The sequence below is a fragment of the Thamnophis elegans genome, chromosome 11 (assembly GCF_009769535.1).
Source record: "Thamnophis elegans isolate rThaEle1 chromosome 11, rThaEle1.pri, whole genome shotgun sequence".
NCBI lineage: Eukaryota > Metazoa > Chordata > Lepidosauria > Squamata > Colubridae > Thamnophis > Thamnophis elegans.
The window spans coordinates 18814113-18831948 of record NC_045551.1 but is presented as its reverse complement, the minus strand read 5'-3'; the positions used below and the strand labels follow the sequence as shown (position 1 = coordinate 18831948).

At 38.9% G+C, this 17836-nt stretch overlaps 1 protein-coding gene across 5 annotated transcripts in view; it reads left to right on the top strand.

The window, feature by feature from the left end:
• CNKSR2 (connector enhancer of kinase suppressor of Ras 2) overlaps positions 1 to 17836 on the top strand; it is a 296044-nt gene that overhangs the window by 124508 nt on the left and 153700 nt on the right. For all 5 annotated transcript variants that reach the window (XM_032226612.1, XM_032226611.1, XM_032226610.1 and 2 more), the window contains exons 7-8: positions 2556 to 2615; positions 10033 to 10101. In XM_032226612.1, the coding sequence (XP_032082503.1) occupies positions 2556 to 2615; positions 10033 to 10101 (129 nt within the window). The remainder of the gene's footprint in view (positions 1 to 2555; positions 2616 to 10032; positions 10102 to 17836) is intronic.

The following is a 17836-nucleotide window of genomic DNA, read 5'->3' as shown; positions in this document are numbered from 1 at the left end:
AATCCAGAATGTATTATTGCTATTTTGGTTTATAGATATATGATTCACGCGCTGTAAGGCGTGGGCCCCCACCTCAGTCTCTTTGTCTCTCTGACTCACCCCTTATATCCAGCAGCTCCAATCCCAGCTTCAGGAAGGTTCAAATGATATGGAGTTAAACTTTGTTAAATAACTTTGTTATTTAAGACAGAACAACAAAAAGGTTGATGATAATAGTAACATTAAAAAAAATCCCACAAAGAATGGAGCTAGTTAAAAAAACCTCCTTAAAATTAAAGTAGACTAAAAATATATTTAACCAAGATAATTTGATATATGAAGCTAACTTCTTCAGGAAAAGAATTTGACAGGGTTCAATAAAAGGAAGTATTAGAGTTTTTTATGGGACATATTGAAGTGTTCTTAAAGCAGATTTTAAATAATGGTGCAAATTAAGAAAATTTAATCATTTTCATCAAAGAACAACTAAAAGTAAATCCAGACTTAATCATTTGAGAGTCTTGTTTATTGAAAAAAGTTGGAGACTAATTATAATTATGTGTGATGATACATAGAAATACTTTTTTCAAAGTTGTTACCACACCTTCCTTAGAATTTCTCTCCCCCATCAAAAGGAGAGCCAATTATATCTAGTCATTTCTATTTACCAGGAATATAAAAGCACAAATAAATTGCTGCTTTAGGTCAACTGATCATAATCATGAGTTCAACAGAGTAAAACTGGAAATCAGCTTCTTCACCTGGCACGCTAGACCTATCTACCAATTATGCATTCAAAAATATTAAAACCATAGAGACAGACTGGATCTCTCATTTAAGAAATGTATCAATGAGTACTGTAAATAATAGAATGGAGAAATATAACCTACATTTGTATCAGCATGAATTTGGAAGTTTATATTCACTGTAGGCTTTATATTCATTTGAACATTTGGAAACATTGTAAATTATAAATACAAGCTTTTTCAGTAAAGTTCATAGAATTAAGGTATTTTATGGTATGTCTTAAATATTAATTTTAAAAGAAATTTAATCTATTGAGAATTTTACTAAATTTCAGTGTTGAATTATATGTATCAACTGATTATACATCAATTTCACACAGTTCTTGAATCAAATTTATAACTTTGCAAAATAAATGCTTACATATATTAGAAACCTTTTTATTGATCTGGGTGAGATGTAAGACCCAAATAATTTAATCCTCACAATACAAAAACAAGTCTGGTTCACAATTCAAAGGTTTATTGCAGAAAAATGAAAAGCGATTGCAAGTCCCTTCCCAAATGAATTGAATTCAAGGAGTGCAAAAAAACAGTTTTCAAGCTATACAATTTATACCCCCTAAACATTGCATGCCACGCCTAAGAATAAGCCCTCCCCATCTCCCAGTGATTCTTTTAAGTCATTTTATACTACAAAGGGTCAGCATGACCCTTCCTGCAGAACCCAGTTATCTTATCTTTGTTTCCTTACAGTTCGCCCTAGGCGGCGGATGTTCCTATCTAACCAAATGGTGGCCCTGTCTCAGACTTATGTTCCTGTTTTTCAGAGGAGTTTTAGCAAGTCAATGTGTATTGTCTTTACTGATTACATTTTGTAGTTAATTTGCAACAGGAAGAATTTTATAGCTTATTGATACATTAAACACTTTTATAAAAGAGTAACTTATTATTTATTTCCTTCAATCCTTTTAGTACTGTAAGTAAATAGTTGAGGGGTTATGATTTGAAATGCTTTATAATAATTCCCTGTTGAATAATTACCTATTTTTTGTTTCAATCAGCATATATTTCAATGGACATGTTTATTAAAACATTATATATTAAATCCTGTGAAATCAGTACATTCTTCTTATTTTATTGAAGAATTCACCCATTTTTTATCATGAAAAGATGGCCTTGCCTTTTACAATCTTTCTTCATTTTCTTTCATGGTGACTTCTTGAAACTTTGGATTTTTAAAAACGTTAAGATATTACTTCAATAATTATGGGAAACCCTATATAGCTTCCTGTTAGCATGAAACCATATGTTGTGTAGTATAAAATGATTGACACATCTGAGAAGTGTGCCTGATTTGATTCAGTACACATCTGGATTTGCCCAGTATTTTTGTCTGCCTTTATGGTTTATAAAGGTGTACCTATAGATTGCACTTATAAAAGTGAGACTATGTTTCCCACTCCAGGGTAGTACATGCTGCCATATGGAATTATTTTAAATAATTTTATGATTCATTAGAGTTGTTGCTTGAAGATTGAGAATATGCTTCATATCACACAAATCTAAGTCAGATGATGAATCATTACAAACAAATGAATAGCATCCAAAGATAGTTGCCATAAATTTAAAATAATTTACATCTAATATACATTAATCTTGGTTGTTTTTTCAGGAATGGGATGGAATCACTTTTTTAAAAAATATTCAGAGTAGTATTCTATTGTATAACTCAATTGTTAGCAGATGAATTTTAGATAGATGAGAAATGTATGTTGGATGATAGTATGGAAAAACTTTTGAAATTCTTTTCCCATGATGTCTTTTTCTTAGGGCATGTACATTAAATCTACATATGATGGTCTCCATGTAATTACTGGAACAACAGAAAATGTAAGTATTGATAATACTTTTTGCTGAGGTGTGGAGCGTTTTTAAATTTAACTTTAGATTAAATTATCCCTGTGATTACCTATCTTAATTGCAAAGGATCAAGAATATGTTATATCGCTTAAGCATCCATAGCTCACCCCATGGGCACTCTACTATAATAATTTATATAATAGCCACTTAAATATATAGTGCAGCAATTGGATTTTCAGAAACTCTCTAGCTCTCATCTAAGTTCACTTGTGCAGTTCAAATAATAATACAAAACAGTTGGTTTGACATTAATTTACACATAAACATTACAGATTGTTCCTTCACTGCCATACCACACATTTGGAAATAACGATATTTAATTTATAAGGGTGTACTGTGTCATGCAAATGTAGCACACTGGAAACTTCCAGTGGGAATAAACAATGGAGAAGTCTCTGTTGTTAGTTGCGAAATCACGTCTGACCCTTTGCGACCCCATGGACAATATTCCTCCAGGCCTTCCTGTCCTGTACCATCCTCTGGAGTCATTTAAGCTCACACCTACTGCTTCGGTAAATCCATTCAACCACCTCCTCCTCCTCCCCAAAAGAAGTCGTCCCCTTCTTCTTTTGCCATCAATCTTTCCCAACATTAGGCTCTTCTCCAGTGAGTCCTTCCGTCTCATTTGGTGGCCAAAGTATTTGAGTTTCATCTTCAGGATGTGGCCTTCTAAAGAACAGTCAGGTTTGATCTCCCCTAGAACTGACCGATTTGATAGCCTTGCAATCCAAGGTACTTGCAGGAGTCTTTTCCAGTACCATGGTTCAAAGGCCTCAATTCTTTGACGCTCAGTCTTTCTTAAGGTCCAACTTCACAGCCATACATTGCAAATGGGAAAACCATAGCCTTGACTATATGTTCTTTTGTTGGCAGGGTGATGTCTCTGCTTTTTAATAAGCTGTGTAAATTTGCCATAGTTTTCCTCCCCAGGAGCAAGCGTCTTTTAATTTCTTGGCTGCAGTCCCCATCTGTGGTGATCTTGGAGCTCAGGAAAATAAAATCTGTCACTACCTACATTTCTTCCTCATCTATTTGCCAGGAATTGAGAGGACCAGATGCCATGATCTTAATTTTCTTAATGTTGAGTTTCAAGCCAACTTTTCCACACTCCTTCTGCACCTGTATCAAGAGGATCTTTAGTTCCTCTTCACTGAGCCACAGTCAGCTCCTGGTCTTGTTTTTACTGACTTATAGAGCTTCTCCATCTTTGGCTGCAGAGCACATAGTCAATCTGATTTTTTGTTGACCGTCTGGTGATGTCCATGTGTAGGGTAGTCTCTTGGGTTGTTGGAAAAGAGTGTTTGCTATGACCATTATGTTCTCTTGACAAAATTTTATCAGCCTGTGCCTTGCTTCATTTTGTACTCCAAGGCCAACTTGCTTGTTATTCTGGTTATCTTTTGGCTTCTTATTTTAGCATTCCAATCCCCCATGATGATAAGGACATCATTTGTTGGTGTTAGTTCTATAAGGTGCTATAGGGTTTCAAAAACCGGTCAAGTTCATCCTCTTCAGCACCAGTGGTTGGGGCATAGACTTGGATTGCTGTGGTGTTGAATGGTTTGCTTGCTTTCGAACTGAGATCATTCTGTCATTTTGGGGATTATATCCCAGTATTGCTTTTCCTATTCTTTTATTGACTATGAAGGCTACTCCATTTCTTCTGAGGGATTCTTGCCCCACCCAGTAATATACCTGATGGTCACCTGAATTAAATTCTATACCTGGTTGGTCACCTGAATTAAATTCACCCATATCTGTCCATTTTAGTTTGCTGATTCCTAAGATGTCAATGTTCAGTCTTGTCATCTCTTGTTTGACCACTTCCAGCTTGCCTTGGTTCATGGATCTTACATTCCAGGTTCCTAAGGAGTATAGAGCTTTACAGCATTGGACTTTCCTTTCACCACCAGATACATCCACAGCTGAGCATCCTTTCAGTTTTGGCCCAGCCCACTTCACTCTTTCTGGCACTACTAGTACTAGCCCTCTGCTCTTCCCCAGTAGCATATTGGACACTTTCTGACCTGAGGGGCTCATCTTCCGGTATCATATCTTTTTGCCTTTTGGTACTGCCCATGGGGTTTTCATGGCAAAGATACTGGAGTGGGTTGCCATTTCCTTCTCCAGTGGATCACATTTTGTCATAGCTCTCTGCTATGACCTCTCCGTCTTGGGTAGCCCTGCACGGCATAGCTCATAGCTTCATTAAACTATGCAAGGCCCTTCGCCACAACAAGGCAGTAATCTATGAAGGGGGAGGGGTCTCTAGCTTAAGTTAAATTTTGACAATGTTCTTTTCCATAAGTTACTTTTGCACTAAATTCACATAGTACATAGTAAATCCTATGACTAGCTGACCAATCCACAGACTTGAAGGGATAAGTGGGTCATTGCACATAGGTATGTGCACTGATAAATCTGGCTTATGATATGATATGATATGGACATTGTCTTCTTAAAAGAAAGATCAGGCTTTTCAATTCTGATAAAGACCTAACATCTCTAAATATAAATTATTTTAACAATCAACTTAGAAGTCAGCATATGGTTTATTTTGTTATATAACGTTTATATATTTATTTCCAACTTACCAAAACTAGAAGGATCCCCATCCCTGTACAATTGAACACATGGATGAATTTAACTGAATGTATGTAAGCCAGAGGTAAAGCTTGCTGCTATAGTTGTCTCACCTTTTCATATTACTTGAATCCTCATGAGTAGTTGAGAGGGCTACTAATGCTTCATTTTTAGGTCAGCACGTGAATGCCCAATAGTTTTCTTTTCTGTTGGTTTATATTACTTGGTTAACATTTCTCTCAAGGTGGAAATGATATCAGATCAAGTTATCTGGTTGCTCCTTCAAACACATTACATGAGTGATCCAATGGGTGTCACACACCTAATTTCTCAACCAAGGCAGGGTTAACCAGACATCTGGTGCACCCCAAGTCCAAGAGGGCTACTATGCTCCACTTGGATTGAATCACCAGTTCTATAGGGATGGTCACTGGATTGACTGGATTACTTACCAAGGGATCATTTTTGTAGTTTGATATGTTTTCCACTGTACTGTCCACCAGGCTGGTTGGAGTTCTCTCACCATCCTTGGAGATGTGTTGGACTCTATGACTTATATTCCTTTCAGGACTGTGCCATGGGTCTCTATGGCAGTTTTGCCAATTTTTTGGCAGGACCAGGAGTTGCGGTCTGGGTTGGGCATGCAGCTCAGCAGTCAGCAGTTCAGTGCCCCTCCTTCCTGCACCTAAAGCAGCCAGCAGAGCATCAGTGTGAGCTTGCTAATGTAACAGCTGTTACTGAGCCTCCTTCTTTTCAGGGTAGAATCTTCACCATCCACAGCTTGGCCGATATTGGATCAAGCCAGGTCAAGCAGGACATACCAACTCTGGAAGGGGGGGGTCTCCCTGGAGACAGAGGTGTTGTAGACCTTCTCACTTAATCTGTCTCGGAAGCATCTGATCAAGGTGTCTTCTGGCCAGTTGGACCATTAGGTCTTAGTGGGTCATCCTCTTCCAGCCACTAGGATAGATCCAGCCCTCAGGAGTGGTTTTGAGGATGCTTTCCCCCAAGCTTTGATCTCTTCTTGATCACTTCCTTGAGCTGACATCTTTGCATGGTCCCCTCGGTAGACGCAATTTCCTCTCCATGTTGACTACAACTGTAGAGTATTCCTAATGTCAGATCTACTTCAATCTGATCCCTTAGAAAAGAAAGGCCTTTGATTCCATTTGGTTGAAACAAAAAGTTATTTTTACTAAAAGATGTTGGCTGCAGTAATGTCAGGTGAGCTCTGGGTTTCCTATGCTCAAAAGATACAGAAAGGTTTCCCTCATCCCAGCCCTTCCTCTGTGACCAGTCTGTCTTCAGCTAATCAGAACTCAAAGTCAAAGTGTTTTGAGAATGTTGAGATGTTTTGTGTAATTCACATTCTTTCTCAGAGTGCCAGGCCTGGATGGTGGTACAAACTGTCTCCAAGCTTCTCTGGTCTTTATCACCTGTCATTCCCCCTCCCTAATTCCCATCACATAGACAACTTTATTGCCCATTTATCCTCCCCCCTTTTAGCCTTTGATGGCAGGATGCTTGTGATTGTGCAAGCGGAGCTTGACTATTAGGAACTACTCCATTCTAAGCCTCATTCCTCTCAATCACATAATGTAAAAGAGCACTTCAGTTTTCCATGTATTTTCCAGTCATACACTTATGCAAAGATATAGCTATTGCTAGTGAAAGGGCATGAAAATAATTCAAAAGATACATTCAATGTGCTTCATTATTTTATTTTATCATATGTTAGAAGTCAGTAAATGCTGGTATAAAATACTGCTAGGATAAGTCATATTTTTGTGTTTTTTAAAATAGATTTTGTAATTTCCAGATGGGTAGGTCATCCTGGGATATACATAGAAATTGTATACGGAATAGCAAAACTGTATAGAACTCTGTTACATTCATAATAATCCTCTGACTGTATTTTAAGATCATTTGCACTTACAACTATTGCCCTAAAATTGTGAAAATTTATGTTATCATTGTAGCAACAAGAAAATTAATATAGTCAGAGATCCAAAACACATATAATAAGAGAACTGTAAATTAATCACTTACAACTAAATGAGCTCTCATTGGCAGTTTATGTAAAAGAATCCAAACTTTAAAAGACAGTTTTAGCATTGGAATAAAAAAAATGCTTTCAAATAATATAAATTAAATAGAAGTTTTTGTATTATGATTTTCTTTGGAGAGACATTGTTGTGAAACATATTTGTGTTTTCGTGGATTAGAATAAATTGAATAAACTTTAGAAAAATATATTATGGCCTATCTGAAAATTGTATGACTACTGTCTTATTATTAAGAAATGTTATGGAGGCTACAGAAAATGTCTTTTGCTTTTAAATTGGGTATATTTGATTTAAGTGGGTCTAATATGGTTACATTCCGAGAAACAATTTCCATTTATTGTTTGTTCTAAATATCCTTATTGTATAAACTGTGAGATTCTGTATTATAAATGATTCAAAATGCCTTTTCATTTGGGATAGACTTAGTGTGTCTATTAAAAATAAAAACATCAGTGGTGGATTTCCATTTTTTTTTACTACTGGTTTGCTTGTGTGTGCACGTGGGATGCTTCTGCGCATGTGCAGAAATGTCTGGGTGGGTGAGCAGAGCTTCTTCCTTCTTCAGTCTATTGTCTGATTTATTTATTTACATTTACAAATTACATAGGTAGTGTTTTCAGGATTAACATACACCAATCCACCTGGAACTGAAAAACAACTTTTTCAGTTGGAGATGCTACCGTAATGGTAGCATACTGCTTTAGTTGGATTGGATTGGATTATTAAATTTATAGGCCGCCCAATCCCAAAGGACTCCGGGCGGCTTACAGAAATAGATTTTAAAATAAGGGTTAAAACAAACAGAGGAAACAGATTAAAAGAAACACATCATGCACCCAGTCTAATCAGGGCTGGACCTCGGTCAAAAGGTCAACAGCCCAGGCCTGCCGGAATAGCCAGGTTTTGATAGCCTTTCGGAAGGCCATGAGAGTGGGTAGGGTCCGGATCTCTGGGGGTAGTTCATTCCATATGGTCAGAGCAGCTACAGAGAAGGCCCTACACCGGGGATTGCCAGCCGACATTGTCTGGCTGATGGCACCTGGAGAAGGCCCAACCTATGCGATCTTATCGGTCGTTGGGAGGTGTGCAGCAGACGGTCTCGCAGATATCCGGGTCCTAGGCATGTAGGGCTTTAAAGGTAATAACCAGCACCTTGAATCGTGCTCGGAGACCAATAGGGAGCCAGTGCAGCTCGCGGAGGATAAATGTACTGTAGGTGTACCCTTGGTACATCCAGTATCGCTCGCATGGCTGCATTCTGGACTAATTGTAGTCTCCAAACACTTTTCAGGGGCAGCCCTATGTAGAACTCATTACAGTAATCAAGTCTTGAGGTGACGGGGCATGAGTGACTGTTTGCAGTGCCTCCAGATCCAAATAGGGCCACAACTGGTGCACCAGGCGAACCTGGGCAAATGCCCCCCTGGTCACAGCCGACAGGTGATGTTCTAATGTCAGCTGCGGATCCAGGAGGACTCCCAAGTTGCGGACCCTCTCTGAGGGGAGTAATTTTCTCCCCCCAGGCTTAGGGATGGACTATCTGGGCTGTCCTTAGGGGCAACATCCACAGCCATTCAGTCCTGTCAGGATTGAGTGCGAGTTTGTTCACTCCCATCCAGACCCTAACAGCTTCCAGGCACTGGCACATCACTTCCACCGCTACGCTGAGCTGGCACGGGGCGGAAAGATACAACTGAGTATCATCCGCGTACTGGTGGTATTTAATCCCATGCTGACGAATGATCTCACCCAGTGGCTTCATGTAACCGGTGGAGGCACTCATCGCTCCCTGGCCTTGTCCCTTCCTCAAGGGTGGCAAGCTGGAACTCATTCCAGAAATCTGTAGCAAGACCCTCCATCGTAATCTCCGCTGGTACTGTCCCAAGATGGAGTCAAGGTTTAGCTGAAGTCTGTTGTTCTGCCTTCCTCCTGTTGTTTGGATTTTAAAGCAGATATTGCTGTTTTAAATTTTAAAAAAATATTGTCTTGGCAATTATTGGATTTTTATTGATGAGGTTTTTGAATCATTTTGTTACTTTCATGAGCTGGTATGAACAGCTACTTATCTCACAAACAAATATTTTACTAGAATTTTCACATATAGAAAAAAAGATAATGAACATTCATGTTCAAATTTAAAAACAGTTACAGAAATAAACATTTTAGAAATATTTTTGCAATCGCTGCAGATTTTACATAAATTTATACTTGGCAAATATCTAATTGGTGGTCAAATTAGCAAACTGGATAACCATATTAAAAATACTCTTTATATCTCAACTATTAACAAAATTATATTAAAAGATATAAAATATTCCTCTGCCCCTGTCTCAAAATCCTAAAGAAAATGTTCTGACTGTTGAAGGATAGTATTTAAAAAGAATGGGGAAGAAAAATGGAAGATAATGAGTTAAACTTGAATGTTTGAGAGTTATTTTGAAATAATAGTTTCTATGCAGAATTATGAATTTATTTAATGGTTTAATCGTGATTTTATATTTGTGGTTTTCTATTTGTTTCCATATTTACATCCTAACTGGAAAATAATAAAAATTGACATACACCGAAGAATTCCAAGCTTACATATTTTAAAATTTTTAAATTAATTTACACATTTCCAAAACTATTTACTGGAAAATTTAAATACATTTTCCTATCTTAATTATTTTTTTTGCAAAAGGAGAGATGATAATCTGTAAGAATTGTATTCTTTGTCATCTCTTTTATTTTAAATTCAGTCACCTGCAGATCGATGTAAGAAAATCCATGCTGGAGATGAAGTGATTCAAGTTAATCATCAAACTGTGGTATGTATAATTGAATTCTTTTCATTTGAGGAGGAAGATGCATTAATTTATCAGCAACTTATGTTAACAAGTTTAGTTTTTTATGTTGAGCAGCATCTGCATGAGATATTTAAAAATTAATTCTTGTGATGCTTATATATAGCCACTTCTTCAACAATTAAAAGAAAACATAGCTGGCCAGTTTATAAAAGTGAGATGCTGCCTCTTAAAAAAAGTTTTGCTTTTCGTGATAATTTGCTGCTGCTTGATGGGTATATTGAGCTGGGGTGGTGCAGTGGTTAGAATATAGTACTGCTGCATTGCCAGAAGTTTGGCAGTTCAAATCTCACTGGCTCAAGGTTGACTCAGTCTTCCATCCTTCTGAGGTCAGTAAAATGAGAACCCAGATTGTTGGGGCAATATGCTGATTCTGTAAACTGCTTAGAGAGGGCTGTAAAGCATTGTGAAGCAATATAAGTGAAAGTGCTATTGCTACAGTGTATTACTTTCCTAGAAACAGCAGCTGAAAATGTCAGTTGTATCATGAGAAAAGCACCGTTGAATTTTAACCACTCATACGACATTATCATATACAACTAAAAAATTCTCTATCAATACATATTTGGTAATATTCATACAGGAGACTTTGTATAAAAAAACCTCTAACAGGACAAAATCTTAGAGTACTAAATATTTAAAGACTTGGTGGATTTCTTACTTTCATAGAATTGGTATAAATGCTATGGCATAAAAATTGGAATCAGAAGTATTACATTAATTTATTTTGTTTTTGATACTTTAGTGGGATAATAATAATGTGCAAGGTGTTTCCCTGCACAGACTGGCTGAAAGCCGTGACGGAGCTGTCAGTGTCCTGTAAGACTTGTGGCCTGGCCTGCCCCATCCCCCACCCCACCTGCCACCCCCAAATTGCACCCCACTGTGATAATGCATGTCTTACCGGAGGCTGGCAGCTCCATCCTGTTTCTCACCATTGTGTCCAGAGAAAAATTTTGAAAGAAAAACCTCATGAGTTCAAGAAGTTTGATTGAACTTGTGAGGTTTTTTTTACAAGGTGCTTCCCTGGAGAAAACGGCAAGGAACAGGACAGAACTCAAGTGTCCAATACCACTAGGATGCGCATGTCGCTTCTCCCCCACCCCACCTGTCATCCCTCTTGCTAAAGAGATGGTGGGAAAGGGAAGCAGCCAGGATGCTGTTGCCATTGGGGCGGGGAGGTGGTCTTTTTGTGGAAGATGCTCTTTTTGTGCAGGAAGGAGTGGTGTGTGAGACATGTTGCTGGTCTGTCACTCTTTTTGTGTTGGGTCCTCTTTTTGCCAGGCAAAGCCTTACTGGTAGTACATAGGCATGTAGGGTGCGTGGGGCATGTCCTCCCCTTCCCCCCCTCTGGCCTTGCCTCCTCACTTTCGGTTGTTTGAGCTTAAAACAACAAGTGGAAACACGCTCGACTCAGTGTTTCTCTCGGAGCAGTGGAGACGTGATATTGAGCTAAGGGAAGTAGACATCTCACCCTTGTCATGGTCGGATCACTTCCTGTTGAGGCTTGATTTTCGGAGGCTACTCCCCCACCGCAGGGAGGTGGAACCTATTAAGTGGTTCCGCCCCAGACACTGATGGACCCGTTGGGATTTCAGAAGGAGCTTGGGGAGATACTGACTCTCTTGCCCATAATTCGACAGAGTCCCTGGTCGCCGCTTGGAATACAGCGGCGACCGGGACCCTATATCAGATTGCGCCTTTGTGGCCTCTCCATGGCAGTGGATCCAAGAGGGCTCCTTGGTTCACTGAGGAACTCCGGGAGATGAAGCGCCAAAAGAGATGCCTAGAGCGACGCTGGAGGGCTAGCAACTCCGAATCCGACCGAACATTACTAAGAGCCTTTATTAGGACTTATTTAGTGGCGATACGGGTGGCAAAATGTGCACATTTTTCCGCTCTCATTGCGTCCGCAGAATCTCGCCCAGCCGCCCTGTTTAGGATAACCCGTTCCCTTCTGAAAGGGGGGGAAACGGGGGATGCCTTACAGGGTTGAGCTGAGGAGTTTGCTCAGTTTCTGTCGGACAAAATCGCTCAGATTCTGACAGACCTGGACTACCATTTGGACAGAACCAGCAGAGATGCCGAGGGAGGGTCTTGTTCAGACTTTCTGGAATGAGTTCCAGCTTGTCACTCCTGATAAGTGGACAAGGCCATGGGAGCGATGAGTGCCTCCACCTGTTTACTGGATCCGTGCCCCTCCTGGCTGGTTTCGACCAGCAGGGAGGTAACACGAGGCTGGCTCCAGAGAATTACGAACACCTCCTTGGGGGAGGGATCTTTTCCACAACCTCTGAAGGAGGCAGTGGTAAGACCCCTCCTCAAGAAGCCTTCTCTGGACCCAGCTATTTTTAAAAACTATTGTCCAGTCTCCAACCTCCCTTTTTTAGAGAAGGTTGTGAGAAGGTGGTGGCCCTCCAACTCCGACGGAGCTTGGATGAAGCAGATTATCTAGACCCTTTTAGTCTGGTTCCAGGCCTGGTTACTCCACCGAAACTGCTTTGGTCGCACTGACCGATGATCTCTGGCGGGCCAGGGACAGAGGGCATTCCTCTGTCCTTGTGCTCCTTGATCTCAGCAGCCTTCGATACCATCGACCATGGTATCCTTCTGCGATGGCTGGAGGAGGTGGGAGTGAGAGGCACCGTTTTACGGTGGTTCTCCTCCTACCTCTCCGACAGGTTGCAGTCGGTGTTGGTCAGAGGACAGAGGTCGACTCCTAGGCCCCTCAATTATGGGGTGACGCAGGGGTCGGTCTTGTCCCCCCTCCTATTTATCATCTACATGAAGCCACTATGTAAAAGGCAGATGAAGATGTTATGCTACTTAGGGTTGACCAGCTGGCATCGCAGCAGGACACATATGGGCTAGCGGGGCTCCATAAAACCCAGCCAATACTTGCTTGCCAGGAGACTCTACGGGGCATAATTAACAAGAATTACCCCTGAAACTGAATACTTGGCTTGGTGGATTAATGAGATTTGGGAAATATGGTGGGCTGCTCTGGATTATTAATACTAACTGATAGAACATTCTATGAGGCAAAAGAAGAAAAATTAAACAAGACTTATAAATTTTGATAATTTCCACCGCAAATTGGAAAAATCTGAGGACTATAAATTTTGTGGATTTTGAGGAACAGTTCCAAGACTGAGTAAATTTTACTAATATTGGCTTTTTTGTGTTTCTGGGCAATTGGGACATTGGAATCTTTGTGGATTATTGAGTAACTTTCAGCCCATTAAATTAATGCAAAATGTTTCAACTTGGAAAAACAAATACATTTCAAAAAGAAATACTATTGACGGTTCAATGTATTCAGGAAACTAATGATAAGGAATCATAGGGATGGTGGAATTGATGCAGGATACAGATGTGAGACTAGAAAACCCTCAGCAAATTATAATGAAAGATGAACAAAAAAAGCAGAAAGTGGGATTTTGACCAGTTGGCATCACAGCAGGATGGTTATGGGCTAACAGGGCTCCCTGGGAGCTTCATGAAACCCAATCAATACCTGTCTGCCAGGAGACCCTACAGGGCCAAAGCCACACTGGAGGGGTGGTGAAGAAAGGAGGGATACTTGGTAGATTGCAAGGAAACAGCAATTTTCTCATATGATCCAAAAAAACCTCTCCTGATCAGCAGCGGAAACAATGTCCATTTTTGGCAAGACCAAAGCTGTGACAACTGGGACAAGAAGAATATGTGCTGGAGCGAGTTGTGAGCAGTGGATTGAAACTGGGTGAGATAAACTTTAATCTTCCATATTAGAGACTTAAACCCAAATAAAAGAACTTTCAAAAAAGATTCTCCAAAAAGTTAAGAAAGCAGTGATTTATTAAATGGAGAAAGATCACAGACCTAAAAGTGAAACAAACTATCAAGGGAAGATTGTGAAGCTTTAAAATAAAGCAGGACTGGAACTGTTAGCAATGTGAAAAGGGATTGAATTTGTGGCTAATATCGCTTGATTATTGCAAGAACTCGTGCAAAAAAAGAGGAATTTTGCTTCTCATTTCTCCTATTTTTCCCTGAGTTTTACGATGTTTAAAGCTGATTTTAGGGCGGGGCACCATTTACTGGTTAAAGAAGATATTATTATTATACAATTCAATTGCATCACAGCGGCCAGTTGTTTTGCTGGATTTGGCATTGGTTACTAGTTATTTCAGACGAAATAACTTCAGACGAGAGTACACCAACAGAGTTAGGAAAATTTTGAAATCTAAATTGAATTGAATTGGAAATGCAATCAAGGCCATAAATACCTGGGCAATACCAGTTATAAGATACACAGCTGGCATAGTTAACTGGACACAAACTGATTTGGACCTTTGGACCGAAAAACCAGGAAACTAATGACAATGCACTACAGTTTACATCCACGTGGTGATACTGATAGACTATATCTGCCCCGAAAATCAGGTGGCAGAGGATTATTACAAGTGAAGCAAACAGTGAAGAAGAAAAACATGCACTGGCTGATTATTTAAAAGAAAGTCAAGAACATCTATTAATCGAAGTAAAGAACAAAAATCTACTGAAGGCCCAACAGACAAAACAAGAATACAGAAAAGATGTGATAAAATCAAGAATGGAGAGTTGGCAGAACAAAGCACTGCATGGCCAATTTCTGGAAAAAATAAAAGATAAAGTAGACAGGGAACAAACTTGGTTATGGTTAAAAACAGGTACATTAAAGAAAGAAACAGAGTCACTAATCCTGGCTGCGCAAGAACAAGCTATCCGCACAAATGCCATTAAGGCCAAAATCGAAAAATCCTCTGATGATGCCAAATGCAGACTTTGCAAAGAAGCTGACGAAACTGTTGATCACATACTCAGCTGCTGTAAAAAATCGCGCAGACTGATTATAAATTGCGGCACAATTCAGTAGCACAAATGATCCATTGGAATTTGTGCAAAAATTATAATATTAAAACAGCAACAAACTGGTGGGAACATCAGCCTCAAAAAGTCACTGAAAATCAGATGGTCAAGATCTTGTGGGATTTCCGTATACAAACCGACAAAATACTGGCGCATAATACACCAGACATCACACTGGTTGAGAAAAATAAGGTCACAATCATAGACATCGCAATACCAGGTGATAGCAGGGTCGCCGAGAGGAACATGAAAAAATCGCAAGATACCAGGACTTAAAAATCGAAATTCAACGACTATGGCACAAACCAGCAGTGGTAATTCCAGTGGTAATTGGCACACTGGGTGCTATTCCAAAAGCACTGGAATTACATTTAAAACAGTTAAAAATTGACAAAATCACCATCAGTCAAATGCAAAAAGCCGCACTGCTTGGATCTGCACGCATATTACGAAAATATGTTACGACGTCCTAGGCCCCTGGGTGGGGCCCGACTAGTAACCAATGCCAAATCTGGCGAAACAACTGGCCGCTGTGATACAATTGTACAATAATAATAATAATAATAATTTTGTGGGAATAACCTTGGACTAAGAATTACTTGATATAATACAAAAATACGAAAAGTAGTAGTGAAAGACAAACAACACCTGGAAGGCCTTTTTATTTTGGTTCCATATCAATTGGAGTTTTGGCTGCCTGGAAGTATTAGAGAGTCATTTGAAGATTTTTAAGGCAAGGTGGATTACAATTAACAAGAAACATTTTTAAAACTGTGGATTTAAGGCATTCTGGAAATTTGATAGGCCAATTTGGAATACTCAGAAGAAAGAAGAAAAATTGAATAAGACCTAAAGTTTGGAAAATTCAGAGGGTAAAAATTGGAAAGTTTTAAGGGCTATAAATTTTTTTTTTTTTTTAATGTATATTTTTATGTTTTCATTCTATACAATCACATATTCACTGTGCTTGATCAGGGCATATGACATTGAATAATAAACACGGCCCTATGTTTTATAGATGGCACCTAGATCCTAAAAAGCTTGCCTCTATGTATCCAAATGTTCAACCTAAATGTTGGAGATGTGGTTCTTGTGATGCTACATATTTTCATATATGGTGGACATGTCGTAATGTTAAGGCATTTTGGATAAAAATATGGTGGATCCTGCAAAACATCTTTAAAAGAAGGATAAAATTTACCCCCCTGTTTTTACTGGGTATATGCATTGATTTTACAGTAGCAGAGACTAATTTGATCCTGTATTTAATAACGGCAGCAAGACTCTTGGTGGCGCAGTATTGGAAGAAGAAAGATTTACCCACCATTCAAGAATGGACTTTGAAAGTTATGAACTTAGCCGAAATGGCCAAAATCTCAGCATATCTCAAAGAACATTCAAACGAGAGATACAAAAGAGACTGGAAAAAGTGGATTGATTACATAAAAAGTAAATATGGGACTAAAAAACTCCAGATAGCTTATGCTTAGTATCAGTAATAATTTAAATTGTTTAAAATTTGGGTAACAGTAAGAAGCTGAGTTCAATGTAGAGATATTTCAGACTGTGATTGTTCAAAATTATACCACGTATGGTCTTTGGGAAGTCGGGGGGAGGGAAGGGAGGTGGGGATTTAGGGGGAGGGGGGGAGGGGAAATACAATATGTGTTAAATTCCATGATTGTATTTGTATACTGTGGCTTTTCAATGTTAGTGCTAAAATAGTACAAACCGAATATACTGGAAGGTAATAGATACCGAAGGAAAGAGTCGAGTGAAAGAAGAAGGAGGGTGGAAGGGTGAGAGAGAGGAGGAGGAGAAGGGAGGGAGGGAATGGAGAGGGAGTGATAGGGTTAGAAAGAAGGGGAGGGGAAGTAGGCGTAGAGGGTGTGTGAGAAGGAAGAATGAAAGTTGGAGGGGGTTGAAAGAGGGTGTATGGCAGGCCAAGGTGGTATACTGGGTTTGTATTGTAGAGGGCATTTTTTTTTTTTTTTAAGGGCTATAAATTAAGGGCAGTTTGAGGAACAGTTCCATGACCGTGTCAATTTTATTAATACTGGTATGTTTTGTGTTTCTGGACAATTGGGATATTGAAATTTTGCTAGAATATTCAGCAATGATTAATGTAGTATATCAGCGCAAAATGTCTCAGCAGGAGAAAACAGATGAAGTCTATAAAGAAATAATGTTGATTTTTCAATGTATTAAGGAAGTTATAATAAGGAATCATAAGGCGATGATGGAATTGATGCAAGATACAGTGAAATTAGGAAAACCCCAGCAAACGACAATTAAAATGAACAAAAAATTCAGAAAATAGAGGAGAAACTAGAAAGTGTTGAGGAAAAACAGAAGAGATAATTCCAAAAATGACACAAGTAGACAAAGAGATGGAAGAGATAACAATAATTTCGAACATGGAACAAATAGAATATTTTTTTTAAGAATTCAAAATAGAAAAGAGAATAAAGAGAAAGATTTTTTAAAACATGATAGGAGAACTGAGGATGTGTGCTCTAGAGATCCAACAGCAAGAGACAGATGCTGTGGCAGCGGAAGTATTTAGATTAAATAAAAAGGACAAAAGCAGTTACAAGATATCAGAGGAGAAACAGAACAGATTCACCAAAAAGTTAATAAGAGTTGAAATTCTAAAAAGGACAAGAGATGATGGAGACATAGAATGCTTTTTAACATGGTGATTATTCTAATAAATGTTAGAAAAAAGGAGTAGAAAGTAAAAATTGGGAAAATAATATTATGTATACTGAAATATAATAGAACATATTATGGCTACTATGTATAC